At 38.1% G+C, this 20,385-nt stretch overlaps 1 protein-coding gene across 42 annotated transcripts in view; it reads left to right on the forward strand.

Annotated features, from left to right (window-relative positions):
• Positions 1-20,385, forward strand: part of KCNMA1 (potassium calcium-activated channel subfamily M alpha 1) — a 421,949-nt gene that overhangs the window by 362,269 nt on the left and 39,295 nt on the right. For all 42 annotated transcript variants that reach the window (XM_039727452.1, XM_039727454.1, XM_039727456.1 and 39 more), the window contains 3 exons: positions 8,894-9,017; positions 11,917-12,141; positions 15,286-15,478. In XM_039727452.1, coding sequence (XP_039583386.1) covers positions 8,894-9,017; positions 11,917-12,141; positions 15,286-15,478 — 542 coding nt within the window. The remainder of the gene's footprint in view (positions 1-8,893; positions 9,018-11,916; positions 12,142-15,285; positions 15,479-20,385) is intronic.

Consider the following 20,385-nt stretch of genomic DNA (forward strand, 5'->3'; position numbering starts at 1 on the left):
GCATCACATCAAATGGCATGAGCAAGATCACACTGATGCAATACTAGAAGAGTGTAATCAATCAGAAACAAAATTTTCAAATTCCAACAGTACCTACAAATGCAAATAAACCAGAAAAATATTCAGCATTGTCATGACTCCAACAGGAAAAAAAACATATCCTTCTCCAGTTAAGATGTGAACACAAGGACATCCTATTACAGTAAAAAGTAAAATTTAAGTAGGAAATGGAAGGAAAAGGAAGAAGGCTGTGACTGAGAGACTAATCACATATCAGGTATCCTTCATGAGGTGGAGAAGAAAAGTAGAACTGATCAATGCCTCTGGTATCACGTAGCAATATCAGTCCTTGTTCATCATCTCAGTAGCAGGTTCTGATGTGTGTTATTGATGAGCAGCCACATTAACTATGAGGAGGCTATGTTGCCTGAATATCAAATAGCAAAGCTAGTTTTAAAAAAAATGTGTCAATTTGGATTCAGAATGACCAGTGAAAATGTGAAAAGCCCTGGATATGAATCAAAAAAGCCACTTAAATGATTGTTGCTGAGCCTCAAGTCTATACTTATTGCTTTGGTAGCTGCTACTGCATGAGTGGAATACACTGACTTGAAGGAAATGTCAGCCCAGCCGAGTCAAACTACCTCTTAATGCAAGAACAAATAGCATATGACAGGGCCCAAGGGGCCTGAAGAGCAAACAAATAGTTTGTCCCTGTCCACTCTGGATGTAGTGGTGTAGTTGACATAGGCCTCTAGACAAGTAGCATACTCAGCAAAGGGTCATTATCATTAGTGTCCCTGATCACATAAGAATCAGATGCATCAGAGGACACCGGGTTTTCAGTATCTTGCCAAGGAGGATTTCATAAGCCTGAGGATTTTTTTTGATTGAGGATCTAAAATAATTCCCAGCCAAACAATAAAACTTGCTCAGAAACTGTCAAGACCCGGCTAAATGGCACAGAAAAAAAGTGAGCTCTTTGGCATACGTTTCCAGAAGCCTAATGAAATTATTTATCTGATGTTGAGGAGAAAACCTCCTGTCTTTTTTCCTGAAGTTGTATATAATATTTTAAATATATGAACAATGGCTGTGCACATTTATCTCCTCATCCACCCACTAAGCCACATACACTTAAATGTACATACACATTTCTGCTAGTGCCACTCAGCCTGAATATGCATTGCCTCTGCCATTGTAGTGCTGCCCTTCCATGAAAGGAAACTGTGAGCTTTCTCATAGAAACAACAACAAAAAAGTGATGGCACATCTAGGGAAGCATTTCTCAAGCTAAAACTGGTAAAATAAGTTGAATCGAATCTGATAATTTTCCATGATACCCTTAAACCAGACATGAAGGTAAGGTTTGAAAAGGCAAAAGCCCACTGATGAACCATAATGATGGTATATATTTATGTCCCTCAGCCTTGGAAGTTTCCATTTTGTACTCAAATTTATATCCAGATTTTATGCAGTGCTAATATGTAACAATAACCAAGCTGCAACCCAGCAGGTATATAATAGCACAATTCACTTATTGATTCTGTTTCACAAGTTCACTATGGATAAACAGGAGTAATTCAGTGATTACCATATTGTCTTACACCAGTTTTTAACAATATTATAAAATTAAATTATATAAATTATAGGTGGTACTATTTGTTAGACTCCTGACTCTTGCTACCACTGGTAGACCAGGGACTGGTAACTTTGGTTTCCTGTTTAATTTGTCTCCTTTCCATCTTTTTGTTGAAGGACTGGCTTCTTGAGTGGGATAATGACAAGTACAAACAGACATTAAAAGATCTTCCCCAACTTCTTCCTCCTTCCCAGCTCTACCTCCTCCCCCCAGAAGTGCAGGGAGATGAGGAGTGGGGTTTATGGTCAGTGATCACATGGCATTTCTCTTCTCCCATTGCTTGGGAGAGGAGTCCTTCCCTGGCTTCAGTGTGGCGTCCATCCCATGGGAGAGTTCTCCGTGCACTTCTCCAATGTGTGTCCATTCCATGGGCAGCAGTTCTCTGCAAACTGCTGAAGTCTGGGCCACTCTTCCACTGAGTGCAGTCCTACAAGGACAAGCTGCTCCAGCATGGCTCCTTCACAGGGTCACAAGTCCTAGCAGGAAGCCTGCTCCAGCATGGGCTCCTCTCTCCCTGGGTCTGCAGCTCCCTGCCACGTGGCTGCTCCAGCACGGGCGTCTTATGAGATCCCAGTCTCCTGTCAGGTGTCCACCTTTTCCAGTGGGTCTCTTGCATGGCTGCAGGGGGACATCCTGCTTCACCAGGATCTTCGCCATGGGCTGCAGCGGAGCCTCAGCTCAGGCGCCTGGAGCACCTCCTGCCCCTCCTTCTCCACTGACCATGGTGTCTGCAGAGCTGTTCCTCTCACATGTTCTCACCCTGCTCTACTCTGGCCTTGTTACATCTACACCATCACTTTTTTTCCCTTGTTCTCAAATATGTTATAACAGAGATGTTACCATAATTTCTATTTGGCCCAGCCTTGGCCAGTGGCATGCCCATCTTGGAGCTGACTGACACTGGATCCTCTGGACATGGAGGAAACTTCTGGCAGTTTCTCACAGAAGCCACCCTTGTAGAACCCTGGCTGTCAAAACCAGGCCATGCAAACTCAATGCAGTATTGGTGTTATGAGCCATGGGAATAAGAACAGAATCAGATTTTTTTTTTTTTTTTGAAGTTACTTGAAATCTTGCACAAGTCTTTTTGGGATGAGAGAGCAAGAAATGAAAGGAGTATTTTCCTGCAGAAGAAAAATACAATTTTTATAAAGTTCAGGGTAAGAGAAGATGCACTCAGAGCAAAGTAATAGAAATAAAAATCTCCTTAGCTATAAACTGAGTTTAAAGAAAAAAAAGGTATTCATAAGCATTGACTGGCAACAGTGGTAGTTTTTATCATAACGTCACACACTTCATTTAAGTGACAAAAACACTCCTATATTTTATTATGCCACTTGACTATGGGTTTATTTTTTACAAATGAGAAATTATTTTTTCAGGTACATTCTCCTACCCATCAAAGATTACTATTTCTGCAGCTTCAGTGGAACTAAATGGGAAATCTTAAAACAAAAGATACATTGACTGTGTGCTTTGTCTCCCTCTCATTAAATTGCTTATGGAAAAGTCTGGAAGTTAACTAAGTTTTGTTACTTTTTTATGTGAGAGGCTTCATACTTCAGAAGAATATTTTGATCATGTCCTTAGGTATCAAGATAATTTAAAAAGCAAAATTCTTACAGTAAGCAGCTTTATATCATTGTTCTTAGCAGTCTTGATAAATTAATGGGAAATCTTTAGTAAGCCTTCTGAGAATAGTAAAACCAGCAACATCTGGGCACAGCAAGAGGGAAGAAAGGACAATTAACACTGTAGTTCAGCCCATAAACTGGACAAGGCACTAGGTACCAACCACTGTATTAGATATAGTCTTCTTCCTACATTTAGGGAAAAAAGACAGTACGAGACTGTAATAATATTAGGAAAGCTTCTGAATGTGACAATGAAAGCATTTAGCAGTCAAATGCAGGTTTTCTTTCTCTTGTCACATTGGGTTTTCTTCTCTAAAGCCTGGTGCATCTGGGCACTGAATCCTTACAAATTTTGTTTCTGATTAACCTGTGAAAGGAAAGATCAGTGAGAGAGTGTCATTAGTGTAATACACAGAGGCAACAAATTCTCATTACAACTTAATGCTCTCCACACAGACTGCAGGGTCACAGGGAATGGCTAATGGTAGCCGACAAATGTTGGGTGTATTAGTCACAAAACATTTGCTGAATTCCATCAGAATGTCGTGACAACCTTCATAGCTAGTCCCAGTGAGCTGCTGGAGTCACTGGAGTTTTCCTGTGACAAGCCGTCACTCCGTCTTGGTTGAGCTTTATAGCACCAGTCAAAGCAGTCAGAGAAGATTGAAGTGACAGAGGCCCACTGAGTAAATAGTGAAACATGCAGCACATCATGAAATATTCAGCCAGGGTGTAAAAGCTCTAAATGCTTTTTCAATTATTAGCACCTGCACTGGCTGCACACATCTAACACTAACAGCATGTTAATTGCCACAATTTGTTAGGGTAGTTGTAGGAGAAATTTTGAAGACATGAGATGTTCTTTAGTGTGTCTTCAATTCCTCTCTTACCTTCATCAAACCCGCTCCTTCCTCCTAAAATGAAGCATCTGTGTGCATACACTTGCTAAGACATAACCACAAACCCCTAAGTCAGTAGGAAAACTCAAAAATCCTGAACCACAGGCAAGGTGTCTCTAAAGACCCTGAGTCTTGTGCAGGAGACTGCTAAACATCCTTTTGTGCATAAAATCCAGATATGTCTACCTGAGAAAAGTACAATTGCAGACAGACACAGGTGAAAGAGAAGTGTTTTGCATTGGTGTGGTTTCCATTGACTTATGTAAAGAGAATTTTATTGGAGGACAGAATAAAAGCTAGGGAAGACATTGCCTTACTAATGTGTAAAGACACATTTGTAAATTACAGGTTATTTTCAGGCAAGCCCAGGGTCCTCCCTACTGGTCACACAGCATGCTTGTTCCTGGTGCTCAGCACACAGAGTAGTTCCCCTACAGACCAGGGAGGGTATGTTGCTCTAGTTCTCAATTGCATGTGTATAATGGCATAAGACAAGGGTGACATAATACAAGGGTATGTTAACAATAGCAATTTAATGAGGAAGCCCTTTAGTCCTGAATAGTCTTTTCAATTTTGTCCATCCCCAGTGAGTACCCAAAAGTTTCAGACTCAAAAACTCAGATTTTGCAGCAGTTATAAATGTGTGCTAGGGAAGCAGTACTCTTTAAAATGTAATGTTGATTTCCTTGCAGTAGGTTTGCTGTAAGTGGGATTTATGGTTTTGCTTTAGGCTGTTGTCTTCCAGGCAGGCTTTTTGGGTTTGCAGCTGTAGCTTGGCATTTAGCATCGTTTTCAAGTTTAATTGCACATGAGTGGCATTATAGGCTCTTCAAAACCTTGAAAAGATCGTATTTTGCTCTTCATTTTAAGTCATGCGTATGTAATATCTGCCATAAGAATCAGAGATGCTATTTTTAAACTGGGGTTATGGATGAGGAGATTTAACTTCTGTTCCTTTCCTTCCATACAGGCTATACATGTCTTTTCCTAGCCAGAAGGGCCAATTGCTTTGGTCATTGCAAGCCATAAAAACCAACATCTCAATTAAAACAAGTACTAGGGGTTTAATTGACAGAAAGTGCTTTTCTTCCTATGATTTGAATTCTTGAATCAGAGGACTTTGAAGCCTGGAGAACATAATGACTGCAGTGTGAATATAAGCATTCTGCAGTAACCTGCCAATGTGACTCGAGCACAGCTTGACAAGGCCATCTTCAAGGATGAGGAGGCAAAGAGAGGCTCTAGAAACATTCAGTCCCTGATTTGGCAACAACTGTAATGCTTTGTGTAATACAAATTTTAATGGGAAGAGGGTGTCCAAATGCCTTAGTCAGATTCGACAGCTTTGACCTCTTTGTGCGTCTATCTTAATTAATTTTTAGTATTTGCAAAACAGGTTTGGATCATCAGATCAACGAGGGTGTATATGTCCAAAGTAGTAATACTGTTTTATAACTCTTCTGATCAATTCAGTTTTTAAATATGTAAGTCAGTGTATCTTCTGATACGCTCAGTAAAATCTGAGGATAAAGGTGGACCTAAGTAGCAACGAGTTTCTAAGGTCCAGAGACAGCTTCAGGGATCACTTTACTGAGAATAAAAGAAGATTGATTAAAGAGAAATTAAAATAATATCTTACCCCAGGAGATTTAATTTTAATAAACACACTTACATGGATAACCCCACATATTGTGAAATAGAATGTGGCTGGTCATATCACAGAGTCCTTCTCAGGCAATAATCCATTATCCTGGAGTAAAAATAATAAAATAATATCTCTTAGCATGCTTTCATGTTATGTGCCTCATCCTTTTTTGCCTCCTTTAAGGTTCCCACTTGCTGTACTCCAAGCAAGAGTCTAAACAGTTTATGATACTGCAAATAAACACATGCATCGATAAAAAAAAAAAAAGGCAAACCAAAAATCGAAGGGCTTTAAAAAGGAAAAAAAACCACAATTTGTTGCCTAAAACTTCAGCAGGGGGTTATATCTGATTATTCACATGCTTTCTTCTTCCCCGAAGCCAACTTATGTTTAAGCCTAAAATATTCTAATAAACCTTTGGAAGAAGCTACTTTGAATGCTCCCTGTTAGGATGCAAAGCCCAAAAGAACTATGCTGGGCTTTAAGCACTCACACGCTAAAAGCTGCCTCAAACCTCAAGGCAGTTGACCATAATGGGATGTCAGATATCTGATACCACCTGCTTTGTTAACATTCCTTTCAATTTGTATATTTTCTGTGAATCATTTTTGTGTCTGGGATTGGAGTATTGCTAAATAGTCATTTGTGATAAAGCTTCAGATCATCTATTTAATTTTAAATCTCAAAGCAGAAAGGAAACATTGATTACACAACAAAAATATGGCATTGTTTAAAAACTGATTTATTACAGTTCATCTGATGAAGGATAGGGGGAAAAGAAAATTCCTTCTTATATGTGCTTGATTTCTGAAAGGAAAAGAAGGTGATTTCAATGGTGAATTTTGCTTTTGAAAAGTGAATCTTTCATTGCTCCTCTAAAAAAACCTCTTAAAGAAATGTTCTGTTGAAGTATTGGGGGAAAAAAACCTAACCCTGAAACAATAGAAAGAAAAACATTTCTCAGTGGAAATTCCTGAAGATTCTTAACCTTTTGGGAAACTTTCTTAATTTGAAACTTATAGCTAACACATTCCATTAGAAAAATAGCTGGGACAGAGCAGCACCAAATGTAGTCTGAGCATTAGTACAACCTTCAAACTGAAATGTGTTCATGGCTGCAGATCTTGCTGTACCACCTGCAACTCTGAGCAGATGGGGAATGCCCAGTGAGTGGCATCGCAGCTTTCAGACAAAACTACCATGTCTGCATCTTGCTGATGGATGGAAGAGAATGCAGAGTCTCTATATTTTCCTAGAAATTTTAAAAAAAGCCAACAAAACAATGACCAAGCCCCTACAACAAACCCCTTTGATACAGATTTTTCATCTCTGCTTCCTGTGAAAGAGGGAACTTAGGCAAGGCCTGTTGTTATTCAGCTTGGAGTAGGATAAGAGACTCCAGGTAGTCCTGAAGGCCTGCCTGGTGCCAGTGGGTTACAGTGAAATCACTGAACTGTATCTCTACTGAGAGAGTTAAAAAACTTTGAAAACATAGTGTTTCTTTTTTCCAGATGAGTCTTGTCCTTGCCATGTAGGGCATTGATTGTCTTAAAGCATCAGAAGATTCTCGTTTAAATGGAACATTGTATTAATAATTTCTCAACTTTTTTTGAGACACTTTCTTTGGAGTTGACTTTGTCAATGCATGAGAATTTTCCACTCATTTCAATGAATCTGCAATCAGTGGCTATGAAATCACACTAATTGATCACCCTGGCTGAATTTGAGATTATACTTTTCATAGGAATGCAACTGTTGGTTGCATGGTAACTTAGCATACCATGTTCAGTATAAATTAACCTATATCACACACTATGTTCACAGTCTTCTTTAGCAGTCCATGCAGAAGAGAAGATCTCACCACAGCCTGCTCATTCAAATGCTTTAAAAGCAGGAAACTTTCCTCTTTTAAGAGCTCAGACAATATAGGCATTTCTTTAACAGGCTTCAAAGGGCAAACTGCTTTAAAATTTGGATACCTGTCTCAGAGCACTTAGCATATTCTTACATTGCAAATATTTTCTTCTTTGAAATGTTACAGTTCTATATCAAGATATTTCAAGCATTCATGATGAAAACCTGAGGTAAAGACTGTAGCTTTTCAGACAAAGCACTATTAAATCATGCTAAATATAAGATTTTGGGGTCAGTTTACCCTGTACCTTGTGAATACAATTCTGCTAATGCTATTGCATAATGCAGTCACTTAGGGGTCTTCACCAGCATTTGAGAGTGTTGGAGTCACTTAGTACTTAGTTTGATGCTTGGTTTTAGCATATAAATTAAAGAACTCTGTGTCTGTGCTTAGATGTAGCTATATAGCTGGAGAGCAAGTTCATAAAAATATCTTCTATTTGCTTCTCCTTTGAGAAACCTTGTGCTTTAAAATCTTGCAGCAGAAACACTTAGAAGGTTATCACAGGTAGAGTTGTCAGAGAAAATGGACATTGTTGTTTGGTATTAAAATCATGTATTCCAGATGTGGGCATTTGTTAGTCAGTCTGCTCTAAAATGACATACTGTTGAATCTTTAAAGGGCTTCAGTTTGGGAAAGCAAAATATGATTGGGCAAATTGCTAAAATATTTAAAGTGCAGCCTGTTAAAGCTTTTACTGTGAAGAGCATCACGTCAGAAGTTGTATGTGGTAAAAGCAAGTAATTGGCTTTCCATACTTATGCCAGTCAGTCAGCATGGGGCTCTGTTCCTATCCCTTCTACTTCATTGCAGATGCCTATAGGAACTTTGATATTTATTTCAGAGGGGTGGGACTGGAAAGAAAAAAACTTGGACGGATGTGATGGTGTCAGAAAACCCTATTTAAAATTAAATGCTTATTGGCATAGAAGAGGATAGAAAGTCATTGAAACCGCACCCAACATTTAAAATTTAATTTTTTTTTTTTTTTGGTATGCCACTTTTGTTTAAAAATGTCCTTATAGAAAGCATGTTAAAGTGTAAATAAATTTTATTTTTTTACTTTTCTCTCTCTTTGTACACTGCTCTTGGGATATCTTTCCATCCATAATTCATAGTATTTTCCATTTATGCTGTCCTCAACTTGTTTTTCCCCAGGCATGACCCCTTGTTAATTCCTGGCAACGAGCAGATTGACAATATGGATGCCAACGTGAAAAAATACGACTCTACAGGGATGTTTCATTGGTGTCCAGCCAAAGACATTGAAAAGGTCATTTTGGTAGGTATTGATGAAAAGTTGTGTTTGAAAAGAGGTTATTTAAACCATAGAAGTGATGTCTAACAGATAAATAAGTTAGTATCTACTGTCACAAAATCCATTGTGTTGAAATCACGAGCATGAGTGATGAAATCTAAGCTAGGATTTTGGTTAAAGAATTTTGATTACATAAATCTTTATGCCCAGTGCAACAATAAAAAATCATCCATTATAGGGAATTTCTTTTTCATAAACTGAATTTTACATATTTGGTTTAAATCCTTACAGAGAATTAAGATTAGAAATACTTGAATGTTTACATACCACATTTTCTCTTTACACAAGGCAGTAATGATTCTAACACAGGCAAGTGTTGTTTTGACTTACCTCTTTTTTATTGATGTTTTGTTAATTATCGTTAATTGATTTTTTATTTATTTTGCTCTCTTAGAACTTCTCTCTCAATTACCAATATTTCAAGATGCCCAAATAGGCCACAGCAAGTAATGTTCCTACTCTGATTGTAGCATGTTGCAGTGAGCCCTGTCTATGTTTGTTTCATTCCTTTAACTGGGAAAACCATCAAACTGACTCAAGTCATTAAAAATAATTAGGAGACCTATCACAGTCTATTTTGAAAGTTTATGCCACTTGTGTTCATGTACTTATACCTAAGAGTAGCAAGTAACTAACCCCAGATCTCACACGCAAAACTGATTATATTTGAAATGAACTCCCTGGTGGATCTTCACTTTGTCGCACTTCATAAAGCTTTCCCCAAGCCTGCTCTCTTAGATTTTCCTGCACTGTGGCATCCTGTAGCCAATGATGGTGACAGCCCCAGTTATTCTAGCAATCAGGGGTTAAAAGCTTGTCTCCAGTTCTCCTCAGGGGTTTCTGTAATAACTCTGACATTGCCTGGAATTACAATATCAGTGTTTAAATAGTCAAGCAAGTAAATTCCAAATTTTGGAGATGGAGCTTTGAGATGGAGTTTGCCTGAACAGCTGTAAATAGTATCATTTATTTGTAATCAGCAAGCAAGAAGGGGTAGCTCTGCTGTACAACACTTCGTAATAGAGATAAAAGTCCTCCTTTGTGGAACAAACACATTTTAACTGACAAACTAAATGTTGCCCTGCTTTGAAAAGTGTTCCCCCACAAATGGTGCTGGGGAGTGACTCAATCCTCATCTCCAGGTTATGCCATGTTAGTTTTTTCCACTACCAGTCTGTGAATCTGCAAGTCTGCCCCGGTTCTTTCTGCTTCATGCATCATCACAAATAAAGACACTGCCAGCAAAATGCTTCCCTACACCTTTTCAAACTCACAGTCCACAATTTATGTCTACATTCATATCTATGCAAATTTAATGCTGTCCTTAGAGACCACACAAGTACAAACTAGTGCATAATTTGAAGATGATGAGATTTCCCAGGTTGTCTTCTAATTGATACTTGATGATGTTCCCATCAGAAAAGAATTAATTTTTGTGCCCAAGGTCTGTTTTGACTGCATGACGTTCCAGAAGTATCAGGTAGTAAGAAGGGATTTTTGCCATAGGTGGCTACATAGAGATTTATGGAGTGACATTTTTTACATACCTGCTTTCAAGACTTGGTCTCTGTCTTGTATAGTCCAAGTATTCCAGATTCATAGGCACAGGCATGGGACAACTTGGATGCTTCACTTGAGGATTCACTCCTGTCTTCTGCTGTTTGAAGGGCCAAGACAACTCTCTTGGCCAGGCTGTACGAAAATCAGTGTAATTGCTCTGCAGAAATTGAAAGCCCATGCATTTTTTAACTGATGAGAAAACTTGTAATCAGAGTTCCCGTTCTTCTGACGTAATGAGCATGCATATCTGCTGCATATTCCAATCTTAATTGCACACCACCATGCTTCTGTAATTTAGAAAAATTACATATTCTGTGGATAAGTGAGAGGAAAATTTTGCAGATCAGCACTGGTTTAGTTTTGTTCATTGGCAAAACTTCTGTGTAATGGTAGAGAGTGTACAATTTCTTGGCGATATGGTATCAGTGGTTCTCCAGCTACTTGACAGAGCACTACAATGCCAAGACTGGCTCCAGAAATGAAGGTAATTTTTTCCATGTGGCTTTATTTAATCGTCTTGGTGTTTGAGTTGCCTGCTCAACTGAACTAAACAATGCTGAAATTAGTGCAAAAATTTATTCTCTCACTGAGACAAGAAGATAATTCTGGACACTTTAAATATTCTCCATGAGACCTTTTCCTCAGTAAGTCAAATTGGCCTGAAAATTCAGTATTAGTCACAAACTTGCGCTTTTATTTTGTTACTGAAAGAAGCTCTGTGGCATATAGTGATTGTCTGCTGTAAAGCAGAGCAGTGTAGGGCACTCATGGATTGCTTCTCAGGGAAACAGCAGCTTGTCCTTAAATAAGAACTTTGACTCCAAGAGATTATGGTCCTCAAGTCACAAGATCTGAGTAATATCACAAAGCCTTACTAGGAACACTGGACACTCAACATCTTCCTTTTCAAGTTGGTGTTGAAAAAAACCTATCTAGTAATTTGTCAACTAGGGTGTGATTTTGCATCTTTTTTCTGTAATCCTTAGCTTAACCCACAGTACTTTGTAACCAGATCACAATCCACATGTATAGAAACTTGCACAGGACCAGAATTTGGTCCAATACAATGTTTTCCCAAATGCTGAAGGATTTGCAAACTAGAACTTCTTTTTTTCTACTGAGCACATTTAATGAAATATAAATAGGGGTGAAATGAATAGCTGTTATCAAACTGCTTCTTTGTGCATGAACAATATTGACAGTTGTATTTTTCCTGGTTTTAAACTCGATATATGATTTGAGATTCCCTTTGTTTCATTTTTCCCTTGTCTTTTTGTTTTGTTTTGTTTGTTTTTTTTTTTAGACTCGAAGTGAAGCAGCGATGACAGTTTTAAGTGGGCATGTAGTCGTTTGCATATTTGGGGATGTTAAATCTGCTTTGATTGGATTAAGAAATTTAGTGATGCCATTACGAGCCAGCAACTTTCACTACCATGAACTCAAGCACATTGTGTTTGTGGGTTCACTTGAATACCTGAGAAGGGAATGGGAGACACTGCATAACTTCCCCAAGGTTTCAATCTTGCCTGTAAGTTCAAAAGCCATATTATTGATACTTTGTTATTTAGGACACCAGCTGGACAGATTCGTATTGACTTTGATCTTAGGCTTTTTTACTTTTGTCTACTTATAGGCCTGAGGACTTAGATTTTCCCTTTACTGTGTCTATGAAAACAGAGCCCTGTGAGACCTTATTAGAAGATATTTGCTGCAGTGTTTGGTTCCTCATCATCCTCATCGGCTGAATTTCAGCTGCTATCAGATGTATCAGCTGTGCTATGTATTGAACATTCACTGTAGTGCCCTGCATGGAGCTGGTTCTGATGTTGTGATTTCCCTGACAGAATGACAGTAGTTATTTATGATATTATTTATGGTTTTATACCCACAAAACCTTTGAAAAAAATATTGTTACTCTGTCTACGTAATATTTATATGTATTCATAAAGACTTCCCTTGGACTGGCCTGCTTTATAAGGAACATGAATGCCCTGGCATTTCAGTTCAGAGTCCTGTATGAAAGTACAGCAAAACCCTGACCCTTTTAAAATCAATAAAAAGATCCTATTGATCTTAGTAGGCACAGCCACTAAAACTGCAAAGGTCCTTTTTCTCCTATAGATCATTATGATTTACTTATATGACCAAAATGTATTATCCAGAGCTGTAGGACTAACAAATTAAGCCCTCCAAGCTGGTGATCTTAGGTGACCATAGCTATAAATGACACATGGGAGCCCATGGTATAAGTGAAAGAAAATGCTCAGCATGTTATATAGCAAAGTTAGTTTAGAAGAGAATCAAAAATTATAAGTTTACTAGTATTTAGTAATTTCATTTCAGCAGTTAAAAATAAATAAATGATTAATGTAACCTTAAGTGAATAATTGGGAAAATAGCTATAGAAGGAAAGGACTGTCTTTGCTTTTTGATTAATTCAGACTGTAGGTCTTTGTTACTGTAAATGCAGTTTTAGTGTTAGCCCTTGGCATTTTTCTGTAACCTGATCCAACAGATGGTGTCACAAGATTCTCTGCTGTCACAAAAATGGTGTCAATATCAGATTTGGTCAGTTAATATCCTCCTCTTTCTGCCAATTTCTTTTAATTCCAGTCACTGTGAAGGCTAAAGACTAGAGAATCAGAATTAAATTGATAATACTGTTGAACTATCAAGCAGAATAGAATCCTGCCACTGTTTCCAGTATATAATGTTTATCCATTATTATAATGTGGTTTTGCAAAGTTTTGATTCTGAATTCTGAAGAGGCATAAAGGAAATGAACATGATCTTTACTTTCCCCAGTTTATGCCAAAATGCAGAATAGCTTTAGATTAATTTTGATTTGAACAGCTTAAATAGTTAGTTGATGTAGCTTTAAAAATACAGAATTTTATAAAGGAATTGTATCTGATGTAGTAATCAAGGGTACTGAAGACCACACAGACTTCATTCCTGTTGCTTCCATTATTTTTCCAGCCTATCTGGTTCAAAATGGTGATATAAAGTTAAAATAGCAGCAATTTTCTGATCTAATTATACTAATTTTAAAATGTGCTTAAGTGTCTGAGATTATACTTGTAGGAACCTGTTGTAGGGAGGCCACTTTCATAATTCTCTGTGCTTTGGTTCACGAGGTAAAACTTGCTGCTGATATCTGATGTAGATGTGGTTACAGCTGAATATGAAAACATTTGTTCTGTTAAAAAAAAAAAAGTGGAGTTTAAGGTCTGTATTAAATGATGCCTTTAAGCTGCTGAGTAAACTCTTAAAAAGTAGGCAAATGCCAATTTTAAATATCCTCAGGCAGCATTAATTCTGTCCCTTTGCATAAAATCATTAGGAGTGAGCCTTTAATTAATTACATGATTGCATATTATTTTTCCCCACAGGAACCCTGCTTCACTTGGTGCACAGTACAGGCACAAAGGGCAGGATTAGGGTGGCTGGAATAATCATATTCTAACTTTGGAGCAGTTTATAATGAAATCATATCTGTTTGATACATACTGTTTTTCACAAGGTTTCATGCCTCAAATTATTGAAAATTACATGGAATAATTAAGCTGGAAAACACTGAATAATAATTGAGCTCTTCCTTCACTGTGTGCATTTTAAATTCACTTTTGCATTGAGTACTCTCAGTGGAGTTCAGGAGATATTTGCCATGAATGATCAGGAGATGGAAGACTAGGGTCTTGACTTGATTTTATGAAAGTCACTGCATGACACTGGGACAGTTATGTCTCCTCATCATCAGGGTCCTTGGGTAGCCAGCCATGTGAGGCAGCAGAGTACAATCTAGTTTCCATTTAAAAAATGGTGTGTATTTCCTGGACCTCGCAGCCCCTGTGACGTCAACCTAATATTCTGTAACTACAATTGTGGGCTGTTGAATGTGAAAGGCAAGTGTAATTTTAAACAAAAAATATCATGTTAAGTGTCATATTTCAGCTTTGTTAGCTATGAAAATAATCCACAGGCTACCACAACATTTCATTTTAATGATTCCATTCTCTGATTGAGGATTGTGGAACAGGGAACGTTGCACAAGCTGTGCCCATTAGGATAAAGTCCTGTGTCTGTTTCAAAGGGCTTAATCACACAGCTTTGAAGCTCAGTGTGTTTTCCTTCTAGAAGCAACAAAAGCGTGCTTTGAAAAGGATTAACCTTTTCTGTGTATTGCTTTAGGTAGAAAAAAATAGCTTTGTCCTGATTGCATTTCAAATGTGCAGGACACGTAATGCTTTCCTGTTTAAATTGCTGTTCTTTTGCCCAAGACCATTGTGATTTGGTAGTAGATAAATAGACATTTAAAACACCCCCCCTCGTTATATTCAGAGAGCCAGAGGTTGCCACATGATAGCAGCTTAAATCAAGACAATTTCAAGTCACCGATGAGATGTAGAATGCTGGCATTATTCCTGTTTCTTGTTTGTTAGTAATAGCTTGACTGAGTATTGAGACTGAACCTAAAATGCTGCCATCAGCACCAACTACCCTTTAGATTAGCACACATCTCCTATTCCCTGGCACATAGTTAGACCAGCTTAATGTCAGAGCATAAAAAAGATACTTGTTAAATAATTTCCCAAAGCTCCTTCTCAATCTTTAATTTGTTTTTCTTTTTTGCCCTCTTCTGCACCCCCCTTTCTTTCTCCCTGTGCCGAAGGGTACGCCATTAAGTCGGGCTGATTTAAGGGCTGTCAACATCAACCTCTGCGACATGTGCGTTATCCTGTCAGCCAATCAGAATAATATTGATGATGCTTCGCTGCAGGACAAGGAATGCATCTTGGCGTCACTCAACATCAAATCTATGCAGTTTGATGACAGCATTGGGGTCTTGCAGGCTAATTCCCAAGGTAAGGACTGCCCTATAATACTTCTCTGCAGTGCCTACAGGGGACAGGACCTGGCAGGAAGAATATCCCTCACTCAGTAATTCAAAGAGCCCTACATCAGCTTGCTTGACAGTTAAACCTGCTGATTGGTATGATGGCTTTTAAAGGGACAGTCACGTAGTTTCTCTGCTACATCACAGAGCACATCTTTCAGAGGAAAAATGAATGAACATGAAACTGGCATTTTTTCTCATTTTAAAATTTTCCTAGATAATGTATAAAAACGTCGTTCTCTCACTGTGGCTTCCTTTTCAGGGTGAGTTGCTGTTATATAACCAGTGATAACTTGCAGTTATTCTTTGGAATACCTAAATTCTGTCTAACAAAATTTCTTCTTATGTAAAACACATTGAAACTTCAGAGAAAATACAAGTTTTAATAACACAAGCCAAAAAGTAAAATAAAAAGAACAAGAACTTCTAATTTTCTTTACAGCTTTGGTGCCTTCTTGCTCAAGAAGCCACGGAGAATTAACTCAAAACTGATTTCTTCCCATGATTTGACATATACTCATCCCATTTAAGAACGCTGAACAAAATCTTTCAATCTTTCCTGAGAGTAGGGGACTGATTCATAGGTTGCCAAAGGCTATTTTACACCATCTGTGCCTGTGCAAAGCAGCTGCAAAGCAGTCATAAGCACCCTGGCAAAGACCATCAGTGTAAAAACAATCATCTTCCCATCCCTGAAGGGTCTTGCAGCTTATGCAGCTGAAGTCCTACCTTTGATAAACCTATTAACTGCAGCAGTAAATATTCCCTCTGGATCTAGTTCTGCTGTAAATGTAGGTGGAAAGGATTGTGCTTTGGTCTGCAGTTTCCCTGTGAGCCTGATCTAGAGATAGTATTCCCTCAAGGACTGTGAGAACTAAGATGAAGTTTAGATTTTCCTCTTTACACTCTAATCAGGAAGTAGGAATTATATGCCAAAAATCAGAGGTTGCAGTGTAACTTCTTGAATATAGAAATTTGAACATAGAAAATTCTTTCTAAAATCAGCAATAAAATAGTGGAATTTAACACTGGAATTAAATTGTACCAGGAAGCTAAAAGTTTGAACTTTTCAAAGTCAAATTGGACAGTTTTCTGGATAAGAAGTAGATTTAGGGAAGAAAAGGAAGAAACTGATTGTTTTCAATCCCATGAGTGTTGAAAGTTTCAAATCTGTGGTCTGGAAATAACACAACGCCAAATATTTTAGAGTTCTTTCCTCACACTCTAATAGCTTGTAGTCATGATTAGGAAACTCATTGCAGAAGTGAAAGACAGGCATAGAGGTTCCTTGCTTTGCTGGTTTAGCCCTGGGATCAGAAATTCTGTATCTCAAAACTAAATCTGTACTTCCACTACCAGGCAAATGGCTATTCTTTGATGAATCTCTCTCAGTCTTGTACTACACACATAATTAAAATAATTAAGAATCTCTTCTTGAGCACAAACAGTCTGAGAGAATTTTCTATCTTTGCTCAGAAGTTAGAGACATTTTCAGCACTTGGCTGTTGTATTTTACCTCTGGGAGTACACAGGGTCACGCCATCCCTCAGTGAGGATAGAGAAACCTGTCAATATCCACTCTTGTGCACCACATGAACACCTGTCATTTTTTACTCTCCATCCTTGGAGGTATTCAAGACCTGACTGCATAAAGCTCAAAGCTGACCTGACCTCATAGTTGACCCTGCTTAAAGCAGGAAATAAGACCAGACACCCTCCAATGTCCTTTCCAGACTGAATTGTCCTGTGACTCTCTAATACCCAGGTTGCTGCTACAGCAATAGCCCCTGTAGGTCAGGAAGTGTACACTGGCCATAGTCCAAATCCCTTTAGCCCTTTTAAATGTTGCTGATGCAGAGAAGCAGACGAACAATAGGTGAGCACATTCTTAGAAATTTTTGACAGTTCTTCAGGTAAATACCAGACTGCATGTTAAAAATTAAAAGGTGACTCTTTCCCATAGCTGTTCTGGGGAAACAGGACACAGCATAAGGCAGGTAACCGGCAGTCTATTTTAATTGGGAGCACTTCAACAAGGAGAGGTTCTTTGCTTCAGAAAACTATTATCTTCACAGTAAATTCTCTGTTGATGAAATGCAGAACTCCTGAATTGATTCTGTTCCTTTCAATACCATAAATTTTCATGAAAGACCTTGAATAAAACGTTTAGACTGTCAGAAGCAGTTAGAACAGTAGAAAGCACAAACTTTACTGGAAAATATATGCAATGTGACATTTTTGTCTGTGAAATGCAGCTTTAACATACGGTGGACACAACTATCATGACAATTTCATAAAGTAGATGATTCAACTTTTGCTGGTCAACAAGCAGCATATTAGAACAAACTCACAGATTCTTACTGACAATTAAGTACCTTTATTTATAGAGCAAGATGTCATTTTACATTTGTGTATTGCTTGACATACTTAACACATTGGCTGGTACAAACTTGCAGTATTGCCAGTCTGAGTTTTTCTAGATCTTAATGCTGATTTTGAATTAAGACATCCTCATCAACATCAGACGTGGATCTTCTGTGTTATTCTTTTATGTTACTTCTGTTATTGGTCATCAGAAACACTGACACTACAAAATATGGAGGTGTGGCAGAAGGTCAGTTGACCTGTGACAGGGTGTTGAAAAGAGAAGAAATAAAACAAAATATGTGAGCAGTCTAGGAAATGCACAGGGTGAACTGCAAGATTTTTGGTAAGGGATTTAGCAGTATGACCTTACCCTTGCTATTCTCAGGAAATAAATAGTATTATATATGTATAGTTATGTAGTTACTAAGTGGTGCAATCTCATATAAAAACAAGATATATAATTCATGTTTACATTTCTGAAAAAAAAATACAGTCCTTTAATTGATAAGTTATTGAATATACAAGGAACTTTCTAGTTTGTATTTGTGATTGTTACATTTCCGTTTTAGGCAAAAGATGACACCAGTACAATAAGGTTGCCATAAAACCAGGATGCAAATTTATCTAACCATCAGATAAGCCACCATCGTTGGCAAGTGTTGAAGTACAGGGCTATACCTATAACTCCTTTGCTTTAAGTTGGTAGCAGGAGGAGAATCCACACATTTTGGTGTTTCATTCCCTTTTTCTGAGAGTTTCATCCTCATCACCTGCTTTAACACCAAAGTCGCTCTCAGTTCTAGGCATATAAAAATGTATCTCTGTATCCATCCAAACATGCCCTTTCCAGCCAGGGATGTAGCTTTGAACTGGAACCCAGGAGCAAGCCAGGAGGAAGGATCTTGTAGAAGGAGCAGGTGGGTGGACACATGACAGCATACTTTCATGAAAGGGAAATTTCTGCAATAATAGGGCTAGCAATTCCCAGTGGATTAAGTTAACTGCTGAAAAAAACAGCTCTGAATTAATCTGGTTTGCATCAACAAAGGATTTTCTCATTACTAGAGTGTAAGATGAACTTAAAACACACACAACCATTCTCATACAGAAACAAAGACTTGATAGTACTTCCTTATGGTGTTATAATATCCCCAGGTTTTTGAGCTGATTGACAGTAATTATCTGGACCTTCTATAAGCAGTGCAGCAACATTTTTGTACTCTGGCTTGCCTCTCTTGGGTCATAACTGATCCTGCCAGAACTGCATCTCATCCAAGCACAGTGCTCTGCCTCGACCTTCCACAGAAGAAAAATCCAACTCAGAGTTCCAAGACATTGGAAAAAAATAATAATCTGGACCAGAGCTACAAATGACCTAGCATGTCCAGAGGGGATGGCAGTAAACTATCTAAGTTGTCAAATCTATGTTCATCATCAGCTGTCTGGCAACATACGACCAAATGCATGGCTACACAGAACTGTGTGTGCAAACAACCTGTTTTCCTTAGGAAGAAAAGCTTTCTAACAGTTCTGAAAGGATTTTCTGGTCTCCTTTACATAAAATGTGTACTTCTACTCAAAAAGAACAAGTTCTTTCAAATTAAGCCTGTGCTGTTAGAAGTTCTCACATTGAAAGTGTTCTCAGGACTGTCTGCACTGATCGTTTCAAAGCTGACTGGGCAGCTCTTTAGGCTTGCTAGAGGTTAGGGCTGCAGACTCTAATGTCCTGAAAATGAGCTTTTGGAAATCATCTGGGCAGTTCATTGCCTTTGGGAGACCTAGAACCTAGATTCCAAGGACAGAAAGGCCAAAGTGTATCCCACTGAAGCTGCAGCAAACTATTGTTTCATTAAGATATCTCAAATTTTGAAGTACAAAATGCTGTAAAGTGGGAACTTGGCCCACCTCTTCACAAAATTTTTTATAAACTCAACCTTATTTTTGACAAGGAAGCCCTGTGTTTGTCTTGATTACTTCTTAAAGATCTTGACTGATTGTCTTCCTAGAAAGATCTGTAAAGAGGTGTGCTGGTGTTGGAGAAAAAAGTCACCCCCAGGTTTTTATTGTCCTTTCTGTTTCTCATTCTGTTCTCTCAAACAGAAATTAAGATTATTTTATCAAGAAGTATTTTAGAGAGCAGACCAGAGAATATTATATCCATAGTCATAGTAGGTGCTCCTCAGTCATAACATTTTTCCAAAGCACCCAGGAGGACTGAATATGTGGTGGGTTCTGCCTTGGCTGTTAAGTTGGGAGACCTCCAGTAATTTTCCTTTCCATTATTTTCTTGACATTTCCATCCTTTCTTCTTCAAGTATCATCTATTGACTATTACCATTTAGTTTTTCACATTTCTTTTTTTTTTTCCTTAGAGTCCTACTTTGTGGGGATTTTACTTGTTATTTTATCCACCAGATGAATGTGGCCCGACACAAAATATTTATCTTCAGTTGTAACTAAAGCTGCTATTTGGCTTTCTTCCCAAAACCCAGAAAGACAATTATACCT

This window comes from Passer montanus, unplaced genomic scaffold, assembly GCF_014805655.1.
Source record: "Passer montanus isolate IOZ18808 unplaced genomic scaffold, ASM1480565v1 scaffold61, whole genome shotgun sequence".
NCBI lineage: Eukaryota > Metazoa > Chordata > Aves > Passeriformes > Passeridae > Passer > Passer montanus.